The following is a 20,249-nucleotide window of genomic DNA, read 5'->3' on the forward strand; positions in this document are numbered from 1 at the left end:
CCCGGATATCTACTAAAGGATGAATGGATAAACAAAATGTGGTGTATATACACAACGGAACATCAAACAGACTTAAAAAGGAGGAAAATTATAATGCATACCACTATATGGATGAACCTTGAGGATTATGTGAAGTGAAATAAGTCAATCACAAAAAGACAAATACTAGATGATTTCACTTATCTGATGCACCTAGAGTAGTCAAATTCATATAAACAAAAAATACAATGATGGTGGCCAGGGGCTGGGGAGAAGAGGGAAGGAGGAGTTATTGTTTAATTAATGGGTACGGAGTTTCAATTTTGCAAGGTGAGAAAAGTTCTGGACACGGATGGCAGTGATGGCTGCATAATGTTAATGTACTTAATGCTGCTAAATTATTTACTTTAAAATGCTTTATAATGGTAACTTTTACCACAACTAAGTTAAAAAAACAAAAACAAAAAAGTCATCCTAAAATAATGGATGCAATTGTTATGGAACTGAAGGATCTACACTTCCAACTTCAATTTTGATATTATCGTCCCAGTAGTTTTTTATACTTAGTCAATAAACATTTCAGGGTTTATGCTAATTGAGCCCCTGAAGTATTCTGAATCAATGTAAACATCAAGTAAAGAAAACCAATTCTTGGGACACCTGGGTGGCTCAGCAGTTGAACATCTGCCTTCAGCTCAGGGTGTGATTCTGGGGTCCCGGGATGGAGTCACACACCGGGCTCCCTGCATGGAGCCTGCTTCTCCCTCTGCCTGTGCCTCTGCTTCTCTCTGTGTTTCTCATGAATAAATAAATAAGATCTTAAAAAAAAAAAAAAAAAAAGAAAGTAAAAAAAACCCCACAATTTTCAGACCACACTTTTATAGGCATTTCCTGGGCAAGAGATTCCCTTAACTCACCAATATCAAGAATTCTATCTCCAGGTCGATTCCACCTCCAGCCCTCCAGCTGCTGATGTTCAGTATACTGCAGTCGTCGGTCATGGAACACTACACGGAATATACTCTGAAAGGAAGCAACAAAATCAAATGAGAGTGGGATCCTTAAAAATCAGTGCTGATAAAGGAAAACTACCAGAAGTCACCTCCAGTTGGTTTCTAGATACAATCTAAAATTATTTTTCTTCAGATCTGTTTCACTCTAAAACCCATGCCATACTAAACTCTTTTCAGGGTAAAATTTATAATTGCTCAGATATAATCTCTATAGTTAACTGAAACCATATTTAAAACTTGGCTTAGGGCATCTGGGTGGCTCAGTGGTTGAGCATCTGCCTTTGGCTCAAGTAGTGATTTTGAGGGGATCCCTGGGTGGCTCAGCGGTTTGGCGCCTGCCTTCGGCCCAGGGTGTAATCCTGGAGTCCTGGGATCGAGTCCCACATCGGGCTCCCTACATGGAGCCTGCTTCTCCCTCTGCCTGTGTCTCTGCCTCTCTCTCTCTCTCTGTCTCTCATGAATAAATAAATAAAATCTTTAAAAAAAAAAAAGTAGTGATTTTAAGATCCTGGGATCCAGTCCCACCTCAGGCTCCCCACAGGGAGCCTGCTTCTCCCTCTGCCTGTGTCTCTGCCTCTGTGTGTGTGTGTGTGTCTCATGAATAAGTAAATCTTTTTAAAATACATTTAAAAAATAACAATAGAAATAAAAAAAAATCTTAAAAAAAAATTTGGCTTAAACATTAGTCCTCATGGATTGGGCAAAAAAAGACTTATTGGAAGCATTTATACTTCTCCCTACTGTTACCATGTAATATCCAGCTCAGCTCTTTGGGTATATATGAAAATCTCACCAGGTTCCCTGCTTGCTAACCCACCGTGCAGCACTGAGGGTAAGCAGGGGTTAATGCTATCAATTTTCTTTTTGTTACTCTTATTTGTGGAGGTGCGTATTAATATCCCTCCCATCAACTTTTATAGTTGCTAATCAAATTCCTCTGTCCCAATTGTGCTGTGAATTCATTGCTATAAGTCTAGACTAAGAAAACTGTTATTTGTCGATAGTAGTTTCTGTTTTTCTTGCTACTAGACCACGTATCCAAAGAGACACTGGAGCTTCTCTAAAAATCTCAAGGTGGTTACTCTATTCCACGCCAAAGAGCTTCAATGGACCAGGAGACTACTTTGACATAGAATGGTAAGCCTTCTGTTTTTACAGCTCTATAAAACCCATGTGAATGGGGGTGGGCTCACTCGTACTCCAAAGAAATAATGGTTTACCACTCTGCCAGCAAATTGTAGTAGGTAAGAGATACCACCAAGCCCTTTATGGAAGCAAAAGAACATTACCCAAAAAGGGTCAATAAAAGGATATTGTGCAGAGGAATGATTTACTCATTTTCTTTTACCTTCACCAACTTGCCATTAATTTCTGGAAGTTCTCCAAGTTTCCTATTGTCTAGCATACGAATTTCATAAGACTGTCCTGGAAGAAAAAGTAACTACATATTATATTCATAGATTCAGATTCAGAAAGAATAAAATTCAGCTGGTTGAATATACAAGAGTATAATATTATTAGTATTAGTAACAACTATAATCCTTTACTATGTGCCAGGAACAGTGCTAAGTGTTTTCATATATTATTTCATTAATTGATACAATTTTCAAAACTATTATCAATCTCACTTTTACAGATAAAAGAATTGAAATGTAAAGAGTTTAAGTAGCTTGTCCAAGGTCACACAACTGGTCAATAGAGCTGGGTCAGGATTGAAAGAGGGAGATAGGAACTAAAAACGGGCAGGTACACAAAAGAAGGTAGCAATACACATCAAATATGACATTAAATGGTCACACTAGAAAGATGTACTTTTTACATATAAGTATACCTAATAAAATATCATCAATCCAGCAGATCTTGATAACACTAACAAATAAGGAAGTATCTAACCTTGATTGAGATACGTCAGAGTTTCATCGTGGAGTTTCACAGCTGGAGAGGTGGCAGCACAAAGCACATACTGAAAAGGCAGGATTTTATTCTCATTATCAGGGGGCAAACTTGATTCTTCTTGCTTAAAAATGGGCAATGCAAGGACATCACTGAAATAAAGCAAACAACTTAGGTTAACATGTGACAGTGGTGCAAAAGTGGATTTATGTTGACACAATTTAACTGCAATTTGCTTTGGAAAAGTATAAACATTACTCACTTTGATAAAGTTTCTTCCCATTCAGTTCAGATTACCTGCTGTGCTATCCCCCTCACCATAACAATGTGGACAATGACAAATATTCACTGCTATAGCCATTTAGACAGGGGTTCCTAAAAGGGCTCTGAAAATTACATGCAGAGTTCCAAAATGTCAATTTCGGACACTCAGTAATGTATTTGTTCTTAGAAAGGCACCAACTAGGGACTCCTGGGTAGCTCAGTGGTTGAGCATCTGCCCCTGGCTCAGGGAGTGATCCCTAAGTCCTGAGATCGAGTCCCACATTGGGCTCCCCGCAGGGAGCCTGCTTCTCCCTCTGTGTCTCTGCCTCTCTCTCTCTGTGTCTCCTGTGAATAAATAAATAAAATCTTTAAAAATAAAATAAAATAATAATTTTTTTTAAAGGCACCAACTGCACTTATCTTTATAACCCTATCAGCTGATCTATGTGAGGACTAAAACAAGACTCAGAATTAATTCCTAGGAGCCACTTGAAAAGGACAAATCAATGACCAGGATATATTTCAAGATCAGCTTACATTCTGTGAAATACAACTAACTAAAAGTGCTGTGTTTCAGTCCCTAAAAGCCTTAGGCAAATCTTAGACAAGCTCTCTAGTCTTCATTCCTTCATCTATAAAATGGGAAATCACATTTGCTGGTCTAGAGTAAGTATTTTGGAAACCATAAGGGACTAAAATTGATGTACAAGATTAATAATAATTTTTCCTCATAAACTCTAGTCATGGATTAGTGGGAAAGAATATCCTGGGCCCTCTTCTGGAGACCTATTGTTGTGATCAATATTTGTCCCAGACCAGACTTTATTTTTTTTTTTAACTTTTATTTATTTATGATAGTCATACAGAGAGAGAGAGAGGCAGAGACAGAGGCAGAGGGAGAAGCAGGCTCCATGCACTGGGAGCCCGACATGGGATTCGATCCCGGGTCTCCAGGATCGCGCCCTGGGCCAAAGGCAGGCGCTAAACCGCTGCGCCACCCAGGGATCCCCCAGACCAGACTTTAAAAGAATCTTAGGGATCCCTGGGTGGCGCAGCGGTTTAGCGCCTGCCTTTGGCCCAGGACGTGATCCTGGAGACCCGGGATCGAATCCCACGTCGGGCTCCCGGTACATGGAGCCTGCTTCTCCCTCTGCCTGTGTCTCTGCCTCTCTCTCTCTCTCTCTGTGTGTGTGACTATCATAAATAAATAAAAATTAAAAAAAAAAAAATAAATAAATAAATAAAAAAAAATAAAAGAATCTTAAAAGATGTACCAAATTAAAAAGTATTTCCAATTATCTCAAGACATGCCACAAAATTCTCAAAATAAAATCTGTTTTAATTAACTGTAAAGAACTTGTGCATGTATTCACTAGAACAACTAAAGTTAAAAAGAATGACAACCCAAATGTTGGCAAGGATGTGGAGCAACCAGAACCCCTGTTCTTTGCCAGGAGGCGTTTAAAATAACAAAAGCAAAAAATAAAAAAATAAAATAAAATAACAAAAGCAATTTAGAAAAAGATTTGGCTGTTTCTTATAATAGTAAACATCTATCTGCCCTTTGATCCAGTGATTCTATTCATAGATACCTATTCAAGAGAAATGAAATTATAAGTCCACTCAAGGCTTGTACACAACTGCATATGGCATAAAAGCAAAAATTGGGAAGAATCCAAACGTTTATAATTAAGAAAACTAGATGCACAAACTGTGGTATATTCATACAATGGAATACCAGCAGTCAGCAAAAATGAAGGAATGCAATAACATGGATGAATCTCATAGACATAATACTGAACAAAAGAAGCTAGACAATAAGACTATAGAATGTACGATTCCATTTATATGATATTCTAAAATAGGCAAAACCAAGGAGAACAGTGGTTTCCCGACAGGGCAGAGATTGATTTAGAAAATATACAACAGAACTTTCTGGGGAGATAAAAATGTTCTATACAATGCTAAGTGTGTGGGTTACACAGCAATTCTTTATATGCATTCTCAGCAATATGCATTCTCCCCAAAAGGTATGGAATTATGACATTCAGGTAAAAACAACCATTGAAAAGAAAATGGCTGAACTCATGTAAATCTTAGAGACATTATAAATTTTTATTGGAGAAAAAAATAAGCAGAAAATGTTCTGACTATTGTCCTAACAAATCCACAAAGGACCAATGAAAATTTAATGGCATAAATGCTTAAAAAAAAAGAAAAAGAGGAGTGGAGAGGGAAGAGAAAAGATATTCCTCTTTCTGCTGATGTCTAAATAGCAAGACTACGTTATTAGTTGAATCAGGGCACCCAAGATGCAAACCTTTTTTTTTTTTTTTTTTTAAGATTTTATTTATTTATTCTTGAGAGTCAGAGAGGAGACACAGAGACATAGGCAGAGGGAGGAGCAGGCTCCATGAAGGGAGCCCTATGTGGGACTCAATCCTGGGACTCCAGGATCAGGCCCTGGGCCAAAGGCAGGCGCTAAACCACTGCCACCCAGGCGTCCTGCAAACCAGTTTTTATGAACAAAAGTTTCTTGTTGCTAAAAAGTATTTCAAAGGCTAGAAAAACAAAGGGTGCTTTCCTCTCCCTGAGGTCTGGAGGTATATATGCTTTGCTCAAAGAGTTGGGGTTGAAGGGAGAAGGTGAAGAATCCTTTTTTCTGCCCATATTAATGTCAAGTGAAACATACTACTGATCCCTTGAGACTATATAACACTGGAGAAATACTGGGTTTTCTTAAAAAAAAGTGCTCCAACCCAGTTCTTCCACTTCTCAAAATGAGGAAGCTACTAATGCTCTCACAACAAATAGTACAGAAAATAAAGCAAAACACTACAAAACTTCAGAAACATGATGTTTGGGAGACTTTGTTGTCCTATCATGCTCAACAAGTATCTCAATACATATCATTCTCAAATACACACATCTGATGATTCCTTGAAAGATTAATGAAGATTATCAGGAATCAAGGCAAATCAGATTTTGCAACATAGCAACAGTTCAACCTTTTAGAGTGTAGGGCGTTTTTTCCTTCTTCTCAAATATTACTGCCTTGCAAGGCTAATACACAGCAATAGTCCCTAGTCTTCTCAATATAATGTGGCTTTACATCTAACCCCTCATGACTAACCAAAGGACTGTCATTTGATGCTGAAAATTTTTAAATTTATTCTAAAAGTTACCCCTAAAATTAACTAACTCAAAACAGGCAAACTAAATACACAAAATTTTATATTCTCATCAGATATTAAGATCCTGAAACCTCAAATATATTTGAGTTACTCATGTTCTTGCTACACTACATTTTTTTACCTTGCTGTGGGAGCAAGAGTACCATTCAGTTTCACATTCCTAGGGACAGAGGCTAAAGGTCACACTGGTGAACACAGCGCTAGGACTCTGTCTATAGCAAAACAGTAACAGATTAAGTAAGCAACAATTTTGGAAATGCAAAAGTCCGCTCCTTCTTAGAGGTAAACTGAGCATTGATTAGGAAAACCCACTGTGGTGGAGTCTAAGTAGTTGGTACCAATGTATAACTTGGCATTTTATTACATTTTCCAATTGCTTCATGTATTCTAAGTAATCTTTACACCCAATATGGGGCTTGAACTCACAAACCTGATATCAAGTGTTGCATGCTCCACCGACTGAGCCAGTCGGGCACCCCTGCTTCATGTATTTAATTCATTTCAATGAAACATAAGCTATTTGAAGGAGTAACTTCTCTTTTCTGTACTTAGCAAGTATTTGTGGATGTGATTTATAATTTTGCCTGCATTCTCCAGAACACTCAGCACTAGTACACCATGATCATTTTGGAGTCTGACACCTCACCATATCTCTGATCAAATATAAGGTACAGAAATCTCACCTGATAAAAAGATAAGTTGAGTATATGTTAAAAATGTGCATCGCCAAGTATAAATTCACACCACGAAGGGAAACATCAGAAAGCATCTGAGTGAAGGTAACAGAGGAACAATAGCATAATCAGGAGTGATCTTTCCTGTATGTAACTGGGATTCCATAAAGAGCCGCTTCATGGTCTCCTGAGCCATAAATCACTCTTCTGAGATACAGTAGCCTCTGAAAGGTCTGTACCAATTCACAACTAAGTACGAATTTACTTAACATTTTCCTCAGGCCTACCATCTGCTGAATGCCCTCTCTTAGAGAGCCCAAGAAGGGAGAGGGAAAGGTTTGATGAGCTCTACCTTGCATAAGAGAAGCAGATAGATAGTTTCCGTTTTCTTTGATGCTATGGACAACCTAACTTGGCATAATATGAGGTCCTGAACTTCTAACTTCCCTCATTTATGCCCTCATTTAGCTCCACCAAGATGAAAAGAAAACACCTGAAACAAAACACATCAATACCCCTATGTCAGTCCCAGGGTGAAAGGGCAAGAACTAGAGAAGCTACATTCTACTCTAAGGTCAACTTCAAAAGAAAAAAAATCCAGTAAATAACCAGTCAGAACACCTTGAAAAAAGAGAGGAAAGCAGCATAATTTCCTCTCTTGCTTTAGGAAGATTTGTGGGAAGGTTAGAAGGGCAGACCAGGGAGACCTGGTAAGAAGAGATGGTCCTGCAAGTTTCAACACAAAGCCAGTGAGATGTCCTTACTACTGAGTAATGGTAAAATAAGAGTACTTTCTGGTAGGAGCCCTCTGTCACAAAAAGTAATAAATTGAAAAATCTCATTCAACTAAAAAGCACCATATATAATAATTTAAAAATTGTCGGGATGCCTGGGTTGCTCAGGGTGTGATTCTAGACTGGGGATAGAGTCCTGCATCAGGCTCCCTGTGAGAAGCCTGCTTCTCCCTCTGCCTGTGTCTCTGCCTCTCTCTCTGTGTCTCTCATGAATAAATAGAATCTTTAAAAAAGAACAATAATAAAAAAACTAAAAATTGCCTTGCTAGGGTGCCTGGATGGCTCAGTTGGTTAAGTGTCTGACTCTTGGCTTCAGCTGAGGTCATGATCTCAGGGTTGTGAGACTAAGCCCCCCTCCGCACTAGGTATGGAGCCTGCTTGGGATTCTCTCTCTCTCTCTCCAACCCCTCCTCTACCCTCCCCTCTAAAAAAACTGCCTTCAGGGTGTCTAGGTGGCTTAGTCAATTAAGCAGCTGATATTTTATTTTGGCTCAGGTCATGATCTCAGGGTTGTAAGATTGAGCCCTATATTGGGTTCAGCAAGGAGTCTGCTTCTCTGCTTTTCTCCCTTCTTTCCCCCCACCCGCCCCTCCCGAGGCTCTCTAAAATAAATATATTTAGATAAATAACAATAAATTATAAATAAATAAATCTATAAATAAATACACCTTTTTAAAAAAATTGCCTTGGGGTGCCTGGGTGGCTCAGTTGGTTAAACATCTGCCTTCAGCTTGGGTCATGATCCCAGGACTCTGCATCGGGCTGTCTGTTCCAGGAGTCTGCTTCTCCCTCTTTCTCTGTGACTCCCCCTGCTCCTGTGTACACGCTCTCCCTCATAAATAAATAAAAACTTTTTTTTTTAAATTGCCTTGCTAATTATTCTATCACCCAGAAGGCAGGAGAAATGAGTGGAATTTTAATTCTGAACTGAATTTGACCAAGAAGAACCGATCAGAAAAGAGGAAGTGGTGGGAGCCTGAAAAGGAAGTAGCCAAGCCAGATAGGTAAAAAGAATAAAGAACACAGCCAGAGGTGGTTCCTAATCTCTTAGAGAACAGGCTTCAGAAAACAGTGACAACAGGACCCAAGCCCATGGCCCGAGATAATAAAAGGAGAGACAACAGGATTGAGGATCTCAAAGATGAAATTTTGCTAATCTCACATTATCGGAGATAGAGAGAAAAAAGAGGGGAGGTACCTAAAGAGGCTGAAGCTAAAAGGAAAGCTCACCATCAGCTCAGAATTTAAAGTACACGCTCAAGAAAAATATATATCAAAGGAAAGAAACTTTATTTATTTATTTTTATTTATGATAGTCACACACACACAGAGAGAGAGAGAGAGAGAGGCAGAGACACAGGCAGAGGGAGAAGCAGGCCCCATGCACCGGGAGCCCGACGTGGGATACGATCCCGGGTCTCCAGGATCGCGCCCTGGGCCAAAGGCAGGCGCCAAACCGCTGCGCCACCCAGGGAATCCCGGAAAGAAACTTTAAAAAGTGGCATTGATATATATAAGAAGCTGGAGCTGAAGCCCAGAATGTGCTGAGACTTAAAAAGTATGAAGAAGGGGTGTCTAGGTGTCTCAGTCTGTTAAGTGTCTGCCTTCAGCTCAGGTCATGGTCCAAGGGTCCTGGGATCCAGCCCTGCATCAGGCTTCCAGCTCAGTGGAGAGCCTGCTTCTCCTTCTCCCTCTATTGCTCCCCCTGCTTATGCATATGCACTCATTCCCTCTCTCTGTCAAATAAATAAATAAAAGCTTAAAAAGTAAAAAGTATAAAGGCAGCACAGGTCTACCCTTTGATGTAAATAGCATATTACTACTAATTAATAGACTAACATATATTTTTTTAAGATTTTATTTATTTATTCATAAGAGACCCAGAGACAGAGGCAGAGACATAGGCAGAAAAGAAGCAGGCTCCATGCAGGGAGCCTGATGCAGGACTAGATCCTGGGACTCCAGGTTCACACCCTGGACCAAAGGCAGATGCTCAACTGGTGAGCCACGCAGGCATCCCAATACACTAACATATTAATTGTATTTGGGAAGGACACAGGGATCACTAGGAGCCATAACCAAACTAACTCATTTTCCTTTTCTTAATATAGTGTGACAAAGGAATAATGTAAACATAAATATTTCTGGATTTTCGAGGTGAAAAACATGAATTTTGTAATAGTTAAGTGGCTTCATAGATCACTAAACAACCATACCTAAAGAGTGCAAGTAAGTCTAGAAAGTTTAGTAGTATGGCATAGGACCCCAAAGAAATCTGTCCTCTGCAACATTTTTTAAAATAACTTGGATGGGGCGCCTGGGTGGCTCAGTTAGTTAAGTGTCTGCCTTTGACTCAGGTCATGATCCAGGAGTCCTGGGATTGAGCCTGAGTCTGGCACCCTGATCAGCTCCCCCTCTCAGGTAAATAAAATCTTGAAATAAATAAAATTTAAAAATAAAATGACTTGAATAATGACATTGAAGAGGATGATGGCAGAATATATAAATGATAGGATGAGAAAGCAAATATCCTGTATGATAGAATCAACTTTTAAGGTAATCCTAATTGGGGGATCCCTGGGTGGCTCAGTGGTTTGGCGCCTTCGGCCCAGGGCATGATCCTGAAGTCCCAGGACTGAGTCCCGCGTCGGGCTCCTGGCATGGAGCCTGCTTCTCCCTCTGCCTGTGTCTCTGCCTCTCTCTCTCTCTGGCTCTCATAAATAAATAAAAATAAAATCTTTAAAAAAAAAAATAAAGTAATCCTAATTGGCTGGAACAGGAGGTAAGATTTAATAAGGATAAATATAACATCACGCACTTAGAACTAAAAAACAGCAAAATGTCCCAATACATGTGAGATAGACTAGGGGTTTAATCTATTTCAGGGACACCTGGGTGGCTCAGCGGTTGAGCGTCTGCCTTTGGCTCAGGGCGTGATCCCGAGGTGCTAGGATCGAGTCCTGCGTCAGGCTCCCTGCATAGAGCCTGCTTCTCCCTCTGCTTGTGTCTCTGCTTCTCTGTTTGTGACTCTAATGAATAAATAAATAAAATCTTTAAAAAAAAAAATCTATTTCAATGAGACAAAAGGTATAACAATGGCAGCCAAAAATGCTGATAGTAGGTTTCATTAAAAACAAAGTCTGATAAGGGAAATGACATTCTTCTCTATGCAAATCAGACTACGCTTGAGCATTGGGCTTAGTTCTGAGTGTGGAACTTTAAAAAGAGTACTTTAAGGGGTGCCTCGGTGGCTCATCAAACATTTGACTCTTGGTTTCATGTCAGGTCATGATCTCAGGATTGTGGGATCAAGCCCCACAATGAGCTCTGCACTTAGCACGGAACCTGCTTGTCCTTCTCCCTCTGCTCTTCCCCCTGCTCTCTCCCTCTCTCAGAAATAAAAGTAAAATCTTTATTTTTTTAAAATTTATTTATTTATTTATGATAGTCACAGAGAGAGAGAGAGAGGCAGAGACACAGGCAGAGGGAGAAAGAAGCAGGCTCCATGCACCGGGAGCCCGACGTGGGATTCGATCCCGGGTCTCCAGGATCGTGCCCTGGGCCAAAGGCAGGCGCCAAACCACTGCGCCACCCAGGGATCCCCAAGTAAAATCTTTAAAAAAAGAAAGAGGACTTTAAAAATCTAAGAAAAGAATAGTGAGGGGACCTAGAGTCATGCCATTTGAAGAGTAAGTGAAGGAAATGAGGATGTTTGTCTGAAGCAAAGTCTTGTTCGGTCTGCTCCATAAAGAGAATTAATTATCAGTTCAGGATTGGACAAGCTGACCTTTAAAAAATGCCCTCCGTGGCTCCTGGGTGGCTCAGGGGTTGAGCATCTGCCTTTGGGTCAGGGTATGATCCCGGGGTCCTGGGGTCGAGTCCTGCATCAGGCTCCCTGCATGGAGCCTGCTTCTCCCTCTGCCTGTGTCTCTGCCTCTCTCTGTATCTCTCTCTCATGAATAAATAAAGTCTTTAAAAAATTAAATAAATAAAAAAAAATACGCCCTCCAAATCAACTCTATAATTTTATTATTCTAAAAAGAATTAATGTTTTGAGTCTGTTCGGGTTTTTGAAACTGCACTGGGATAATCCTAAGGATCCTACATATTATTAGGAAGTACTAATTGGTATACAGTAGCCTTTAGTAGGCAGGAAATATCATCATTTCCTTGTGATTATAGTCAAAAGTATATTCTACAGCATCTGCTATAGAAGGTGGCAGGCAAATGATAACTATACAAGCCTATATATTATTGGCGAGACCAAACGGCTTGTAAACCTGTCTATGCTTTTTTAAAATTTCATTTTGACCTTTGTGTATTTCCGATGACAAAACAAGGACTAACCAAATCGTAATAAAGGCATGAACAACATCTAGGCATGCAAAACTTTCTGTATACCAAATCCAAAAGACTCATCACTGTAGTTTTCTCTAACACAAGTTCTAAAAACAGTATTTTCAGTTAATATGAAAACATAAAAAGGTTTTTAATTCTTAGAAAAAGTCTACATCTTATTTAGCCAAAGGTGATTTTAATGAACTGTGCTCTCAGAATACATTCTGCTAGGGACGCCTGGGTGGCTCAGCAGTTGGGCATCTGCCTTTGGCTCGGGGCATGACCCCTGGGTCCTGGGATCCAGTCCTGCATCGAGTTCCCTGCTGGGAGCCTGCTTCTCCCTCTGCCTGTGTCTCTGCCTCTCATGAATAAATAAATTTTTTTAAAAATCTAAAAAAGGGGCAGCCCAGGTAGCTCAGCTGTTTAGCGCTGCCTGCAGCCCAGGGCCTGATCCTGGAGACCCGGGATTGAGTCCCACATCAGGCTCCTTGCATGGAGGCTGCTTCTCCCTCTGCCTGTGTCTCTGCCTCTCTCTCTCTCTGTCTCATGAATAAATAAAATCTTTTTTAAAAAGTCTAAAAAAAAAAAAAAAGAATACATGATGCTAAACTATGTATGAACTAGCTGAGTAAGTGGAATACAAGTGTCCTGAGGTACTGGTAACTCCCTTTTTAAAAAGAAAACTTCAATCATTCATTCTAATATTTATTGAGTACCCACTAAAAACTACATATCAATTTTTTAAAATAAAATTACTTTCCTGCTCCTTTCTGCCCCTGGACGCCGCCGAGTAAGCATCGTTACAGTCTCCCCTCCCACCGCCGTCATGTCTAAGTCAGAGTCTCCCAAAGAGCCCGAGCAGCTGCGGAAGCTCTTCATCAGAGGTTTAAGCTTCGAAACGACCAATGAGAGTCTGAGGAGCCATTTTGAACAATGGGGGACGCTTACGGACTGTGTGGTAATGAGAGAGCCCAGCACCAAGCGCTCCAGAGGCTTTGGGTTCGTCACGTAGGCCACCGTGGAGGAGGGGGACGCGGCCATGAACGCCCGGCCGCACAAGGTGGACGGAAGAGTCGTGGAACCAAAGAGGGCTGTCTCCCGAGAAGATTCTCAAAGACCCGGTGCCCACTTAACTGTGAAAAAGATTTTTGTCGGTGGCATTAAAGAAGACACTGAAGAACATCATCTAAGAGATTATTTTGAACAGTAAGGGAGAATCGAAGTGATTGAGATCATGACTGACCGAGGCAGTGGCAAAAAGAGAGGTTTCGCTTTTGTGACCTTTGATGACCACGACTCTGTAGACAAGATTGTCATTCAAAAATACCATCCTGTGAATGGCCACAACTGTGAAGTAAGGAAAGCCCTATCGAAGCAAGAGATGGCTAGTGCTTCGTCCAGCCAAAGAGGCCGAAGTGGTTCTGGAAACTTTGGTGGTGGTCGTGGAGGTGGTTTTGGTGGGAATGACAACTTTGGTCGTGGAGGAAACTTCAGTGGTCGAGGTGGCTTCGGTGGCAGTCGAGGTGGTGGTGGATACAGTGGCAGTGGGGATGGCTATAACGGATTTGGTAATGACAGAAGCAACTTTGGAGGTGTCGGAAGCTATAACGATTTTGGCAATTACAATAATCAATCCTCAAATTTTGGACCCATGAAAGGAGGAAATTTTGGAGGCAGAAGCTCTGGCCCCTTTGGTGGTGGAGGCCAATACTTTGCCAAACCATGAAACCAAGGTGGCTATGGCGGTTCCAGCAGCAGCAGCAGCTATGGCAGTGGCAGAAGGTTTTAATTACTGCCAGGAAACAAAGCTTAGCAGGAGAGGAGAGCCAGAGAAGTGACAGGGAAGCTACAGGTTACAACAGATTTGTGAACTCAGCCAAGCACAGTGGTGGCAGGGCCTAGCTGCTACAAAGAAGACATGTTTTAGACAATACTCATGTGTATGGGCAAAAAACTCGAGGACTGTATTTGTGACTAATTGTATAACAGGTTATTTTAGTTTCTGTTCCGTGGAAAGTGTAAAGCATTCCAACAAAGGGTTTTAATGTAGATTTTTTTTTTTTGCACCCATGCTGTTGATTGCTAAATGTAATAGTCTGATCATGACGCTGAATAAATGTGTCTTTTTTTAAATGTGCTGTGTAAAGTTAGTCTATTCTGAAGCCATCTTGGTAAACTACCCCAACAGTGTGAAGTTAGAATTCCTTCAGGGTGATGCCAGGTTCCACTCGAAATTTATTTGCAACCTGCTTGGGCACAGAAGCCATTGTCTCCACAAACCTTGGTGTGGTTGAACTGACAGTTAATGTGTTGTGACCTGGAGTTCACCGTTAAAAGGGTCACCCAAGCAAAGTCCTGGAGTTTATTTGGTTATTATGATTGTTGGCACATCCTATGCAATATATCTAAATTGAATTATGGTATCAGATAAAATTATAGATGGGATTAAAGCTTGTGTATCATCCATTATCATGTGTAATCAATAAACGATTTAATATTCTCTTGAAAAAAAAATTACTTTCCTGTTTTATTCTTTTATTTCCCCTTCCTTCGGTCTTCCATGTTTCAGTAATAGGCAATGAATGGCACATCTTTTTAGTTCTTATGATTTTTTTAATGCAGTTTATGACATCATCTATTCCCCATCCTGTACTCACTTCTCCCATTTCAATTTACTAAGTTCTTTTCCATTTATGCTTAACTTGCACCTAAATAGTTGCTAGACACTTCCTATCTATGGAAGAGCAAATGCTAAACAAAGAGCTTGGGGGAAAAAGGAAAATAAATGAAATCTAGATGATTCAAATGTGGCCTTGTTTTTTTATTTTTTATTTTTGGCCTTGTTTTTTTGTTGTTGGTTTTCTTCTAATGGGGAGGGGGCAGAGGGTATGGACGAGAAAGAACTTTTTTTTCAATATTTTTTTTCTTTATTTATTTATGATAGTCACACAGAGAGAGAGAGAGAGAGGCAGAGACACAGGCAGAAGGAGAAGCAGGCTCCATGCACCGGGAGCCCGACGTGGGATTCGATCCCGGGTCTCCAGGATCACGCCCTGGGCCAAAGGCAGGCGCCAAACCACTGCGCCACCCAGGGATCCCCGAGAAAGAACTTTTTAAAATAGATGTATTTTGAGAGCGCAGGCACACACATACACAGGCAGGGGTGGGGATGGTCAGGACAGAGGGAGAGGAAGAAAGAATCTCAGGCAAACTCCACACTGAGCGTGGAGCCAGACTGAGGGCTGGATCTCATGACTGTGAGATCACGACCCGAGCAGAAATCAACAAGAGTCAGACACCTAACAGACTGAGCTAACCACCCAGGCATCCCGGGAATGATCTTTAAGATGGATAGTTAGCTTTCACGTTTGTGTTTTGAGGAACCTTAAATTGCCAGGTAAGAAATCTGGCTACCCTGCTGGAGAGACCATATGGAGTAGCTAAGTGCAGAGGGAGAGGCCTTAAGGCTATGTGGAAAGAGACAGCGAGCCAGCCCAGTGTCTCAGCACAGCCCCAACATTAGACACATGAGCGAGCCACCGTGGATGTTTCAGCCCAGGTCCCCAGATGACTGCATCCTCACCTGACACCACATGAAGCAGATCAATACACAGATTCATGAGAAATCATAAATTGTTGTTTTAAGCGACTACATTTTGGGGGTGGTCTGTTAAGTAGTAAGAGGAATAGTTCCTGTTCCAATGTTTTTATTTATTTATTTTTTTTTAAAGATTTATTTATTTATTTATTCATGAGAAACACACAGAGAGAGGGAGAGGCAGAGACATAGGCAGAGGGAGAAGCAGGCTCCATGCAAGGAGCCCGATGTGGGACTTGATCCCTGGTCTCCAGGATCAAATCCTGGGCTGCAGGCGGCACTAAACCGCTGCACCACCAGGGCTGCCCTGTTCCAATGTTTTTAAAGAATTCTTAGAGCACCTGGGTGGCTCAGTCAGCTAAGTGTCTGATTTCAGCTCAGGTTTTGATCCCAGGGTCCTGGGATTGAACCCTTTGTAGGGCTCTGCACTCAGTGGGGAGCCTGTTTCTCCCTTTCCCTCTTTCTCTGCCCCTCCCCCTGCTGTGCACGCTTCCTCTCAAATAAATAAAATCTTAAAAAAAAAAATAGAATTCTTTACGGCCAAACTTAATAGTTGTGGTGAATACATAAAGACATTAAATCATACTTATTTAGAAGAAATATTAGGGACAACTGGGTGGCTCAGTGGTTGAGTGTCTGCCTTCAGCTCAGGGCGTGGTCTCAGGGTTCCATAACTGAATCCTGCAGCAGGTTCCCCACAGGGAGCCTGCTTCTCCCTCTGCCTAAATCTCTGCCTCTCTCTGTCTCTCATGAATAAATGAATAAAATCTTTAAAAAGAAAAGACATATTTAAAAACTCACACACACAGGGAAAAAAGGTACATTCCAAAAGGCACTATATGGTATTTCAGGAAAAATAAACAACATATCACACAACCATCTCAGAATACAGTATGACAACTCCAATCACTTAAATTACCTTTTAAAACAATCCAATAGGGCAGCCCCGGTGGCGCAGTGGTTTACTGCTGCCTGCAGCCCAGGGTGTGATCCTGGAGACCCGGGATCGAGTCCCACATCGGGCTCCTTGCATGGAGCCTGCTTCTCCCTCTGCCTGTGTCTCTGCCCCTCTCTCTCTCTCTCTCTCTGTGTCTCTCATGAATAAATAAACAAAATCTTTAAAAAAAAAAAAATAAAACAATCCAATAATTCCAGTACTAGGTATTTACCCAAAGAAAACTAAAACACTGATTTGAAAAGATATGTGCACCCCTGTGTATACTGCAGTATTTACAATAGCCAAGAAAGCAACCTAAGTGTCTACCGATAGATGAATGGATAAGGAAGAGGTGGTATACAGACACGATGGAATATTATGCAGTCACCAAAAGGGATGAGAACTTACCATTTGTGGCAATATGGATGGACCTAGAAGGTATTATGCTAAGTGAAATAAGTCAGCCTGAGAAAGACTAATACCATATGAATCCACATATACCTGGAATCTAAAAAACAAATGAATAAACAAAAAGCAGAATCAGACCTAGAGAGAACAAACTGATGGTTGCCAGAGGGAAGGAGGGAGCAAAGGGATGGTCAAAATGGGTGAAGGGGAGTGGTAGATACAGGCATCCAGTTATGGAATGAATAAGTCACAGAAATAAAAGGCACAGCATAGGGAATACATTCAATAATGTTGTATTAGCACTGTATGGCGAACAGATGGCAGCTACACTTGTGGTGAGCACAGCATAAACATATAGAGAAGCTGAATCATCATGTTGCCCACCTGAAACTAATATACTATGGTATATCAATTATACTCAAATTTTAAATATTTAAATAATAAATAAATAAATAAATAAATAAATAAATAAATAAATAAATAAAATTAATGCCATAAAAACTACACTGCCAATGAAACACTTATTTTCACTCTTCTGGTAAAGAATTTGAACAATATGGTCAGATCCAAAGAATAAGCAACTGGGTAAAAAAACAAAGTGTGAGAGACAGTATGAGAAAAAGAAAGAAATATAAATGTGCAGAGTTATCAGTCTGGCCCCATTAAGAGAATGATAGGACAATCACCTCTTTCCCTCCATCTTTTTCACATGCGTTAGTCTTATGGCTTTCAAATTTTTCTGAATACCATTTACATTAGGTAAGTCATGGGGGGAGGGGTGGCACAGAGGGAGAAGAAGAGAGAATCTTAGGCCTGACATGGGGCTGGATCTCATGACCCTGAGATCATGACTTGAGCCAAAATCAAGAGTCGGACACTTAACCAATTGTGACACTCAGGTGCCCCAAGTAAGTTATTTTTATATTAAGACCCAGTACAGGGGGGGATCCCTGGGTGGCGCAGCGGTTTGGCACCTGCCTTTGGCCCAGGGCGCGATCCTGGAGACCCGGGATCGAATCCCACATCGGGCTCCCAGTGCATGGAGCCTGCTTCTCCCTCTGCCTATGTCTCTGCCTCTCTCTCTCTCTCTCTCTCTCTGTGTATGACTATCATAAATAAATAAAAATTAAAAAAAAAAAAAAGACTCAGTACAGGGACACGTGGGTGGCTTAGTAGTTGAACGTCTGCCTTTGGCTCAGGCTGTGATCCCGGCATCCCGGGATTGAGTTCTGCATCAGGCTCCCTGCACGGAGCCTGCTTCTCCCTCTGCCTATGTCTCTGGCTCTGCATCTCTCTGACTCTCTCGAATAAATGAATAAAATCTTAAAAAAAAAAAAAAAAAAAGACCCAGTATATGTGTCTACAGAACTGAAACAAATTTCATAAAACAATACTTATTAATTTGGTATTTTCTTTTTATTTTTAAGATTTTATTTATTTATTCATGAGAGACACAGAGAAAGAGAGAGAAGCAGAGATACAGGCAGAGGGAGAAGCAGGCTCCATGCAGGGAGCCCGACCTGGGACTCGATCCAGGGTCTCCAGGATCACACCCTGGACTGAAGGTGGTGCTAAACCACTGAGTCACCCGGGCTGCCCAATTTGGTATTTTCCTTTTTACTTTAATTTTTTATAGTGTTGACCACAACCAGAGTATCTTTCCCTTAAAACTTTGTACTAAATTAAATTAAGTTTATTTACAGTCCCTTTATCAGTACTCAAAAAACTAACAATGGGGCTGATGGCTTAGTGGGTTAAATGTCTGCCTTTAGGTCATGGAATCGAGCCCTGAGTTGGGTTCCCTGCTCAGCTGGTTGTCTGTTTCTCCCTCTCTCTCTGCCCATCCCCGCCACGTCCCCGCCACTTCCCCACCACGGTTTATGCGCTCTCTCAAATAAATAAATAAAATCTTAAAAAAACAAAAAAAAAATTTTTTTTAAGTACACAATAAAAGACAATTCTTCCAGATCAGAATGTCATTCAGCTATTTAAGAACAAGGATATTATCTACTTTAATAGATAATTAAACAAATATAGACTCACATAGAGAGTAAACACAGATGATACTCAACAGAAAAGTGACTCTTCCCTACGACCCAGCAATTGCACTACTGGATATTTACTCCAAAGATACAAATGTGGTGAAACAAAGGGACACCTGCACCCCAATGTTCATAGCAGCAATGTCCACAAGAGCCAAACTGTGGAAGGAGCTGAGATGTTTTTTGACAGATGTCTGGATAAAGAAGATGTGGTGTATGGATACAATGGAATATTACTCAGCCATCAGAGAGGATGAATACCTAACATTTATATTAATGTAGATGGAACTGGAGGATATAATGCTGAGTGAAATAAGTCAATCGAGGAAAGACAATTATCATATGGTTTCACTCATATTTGGAATATAAGAAATAGTGCAAGGGGCCACAAGGGAAGGGAGGGGAAACTGAACGGGGAAAAATCAGAGAGGAAGACAAAGCATGAGAGACTCTTAACCCTGGGAAACAAACTGAGGGTTGCTAAAGAGGAGGTGACAGGCATTAAGGAGGGTACATATGATGAGCACTTGGTGTTATACTATATGTTGGCAAATTGAAATTAAATTTAAAAAAATAATTTTTTTTAAATAATAAATTTTAAAAAAGAAAAAAGTGACTCTTCCTCCACTCATTCTTATTAGCTCCCTTTTGGCTCTCTCATTTTTAAACTCATACAGCACATAACTCTCCACTGCAAAGCAATGAAGAGCACTGCTAAATCTAAAGGCCAGTATGTTCGCACTGAAGACTGGGTTGAAAATTGTGATCCCAATCCTGCTTTTTAAATTGGAAAATATTTGGAAGTAAAATTGTTTTTAAGTCATCTTCTGCTGTAACTTGTAGACTGAATTACTAAATTATAGCAGTCAGATCTGTATAAATGGTATATAAGGGATCCCTGGGTGGCGCAGCGGTTTGGCGCCTGCCTTTGGCCCAGGGCACGATCCTGGAGACCCGGGATTGAATCCCACCTCAGGCTCCCCGTGCATGGAGCCTGTTTCTCCCTCAGCCTATGTCTCTGCCTCTCTCTCTCTGTGTGACTATCATAAAAAAAAAAAAAAAAAAAAAGGTATATAAATATCAGTGGCTGTTAACCTCAACAACATAATAACAAT

At 40.7% G+C, this 20,249-nt stretch overlaps 1 protein-coding gene and 1 pseudogene across 8 annotated transcripts in view; one reads left to right on the top strand and one right to left on the bottom strand.

The window, feature by feature from the left end:
• The window catches only part of TFCP2 (transcription factor CP2), a 61,360-nt gene that overhangs the window by 15,798 nt on the left and 25,313 nt on the right, over nucleotides 1–20,249 (bottom strand). For 6 of the 8 annotated variants that reach the window (XM_038577684.1, XM_038577683.1, XM_038577682.1 and 3 more), the window contains 3 exons: nucleotides 2,886–3,037; nucleotides 2,341–2,417; nucleotides 897–1,002 (listed from right to left, as the gene is read on the bottom strand). In XM_038577684.1, coding sequence (XP_038433612.1) covers nucleotides 897–1,002; nucleotides 2,341–2,417; nucleotides 2,886–3,037 — 335 coding nt within the window. Of the gene's footprint in view, nucleotides 1–896; nucleotides 1,003–2,340; nucleotides 2,418–2,885; nucleotides 3,038–7,026; nucleotides 7,083–20,249 lie in introns of those variants that run through there. The other 2 variants (XM_038577686.1, XM_038577687.1) reach the window with 2 other exon arrangements.
• On the top strand, nucleotides 12,961–13,938 carry LOC102156026 (annotated as a pseudogene).

The sequence above is a fragment of the Canis lupus genome, chromosome 27 (assembly GCF_011100685.1).
Source record: "Canis lupus familiaris isolate Mischka breed German Shepherd chromosome 27, alternate assembly UU_Cfam_GSD_1.0, whole genome shotgun sequence".
NCBI lineage: Eukaryota > Metazoa > Chordata > Mammalia > Carnivora > Canidae > Canis > Canis lupus.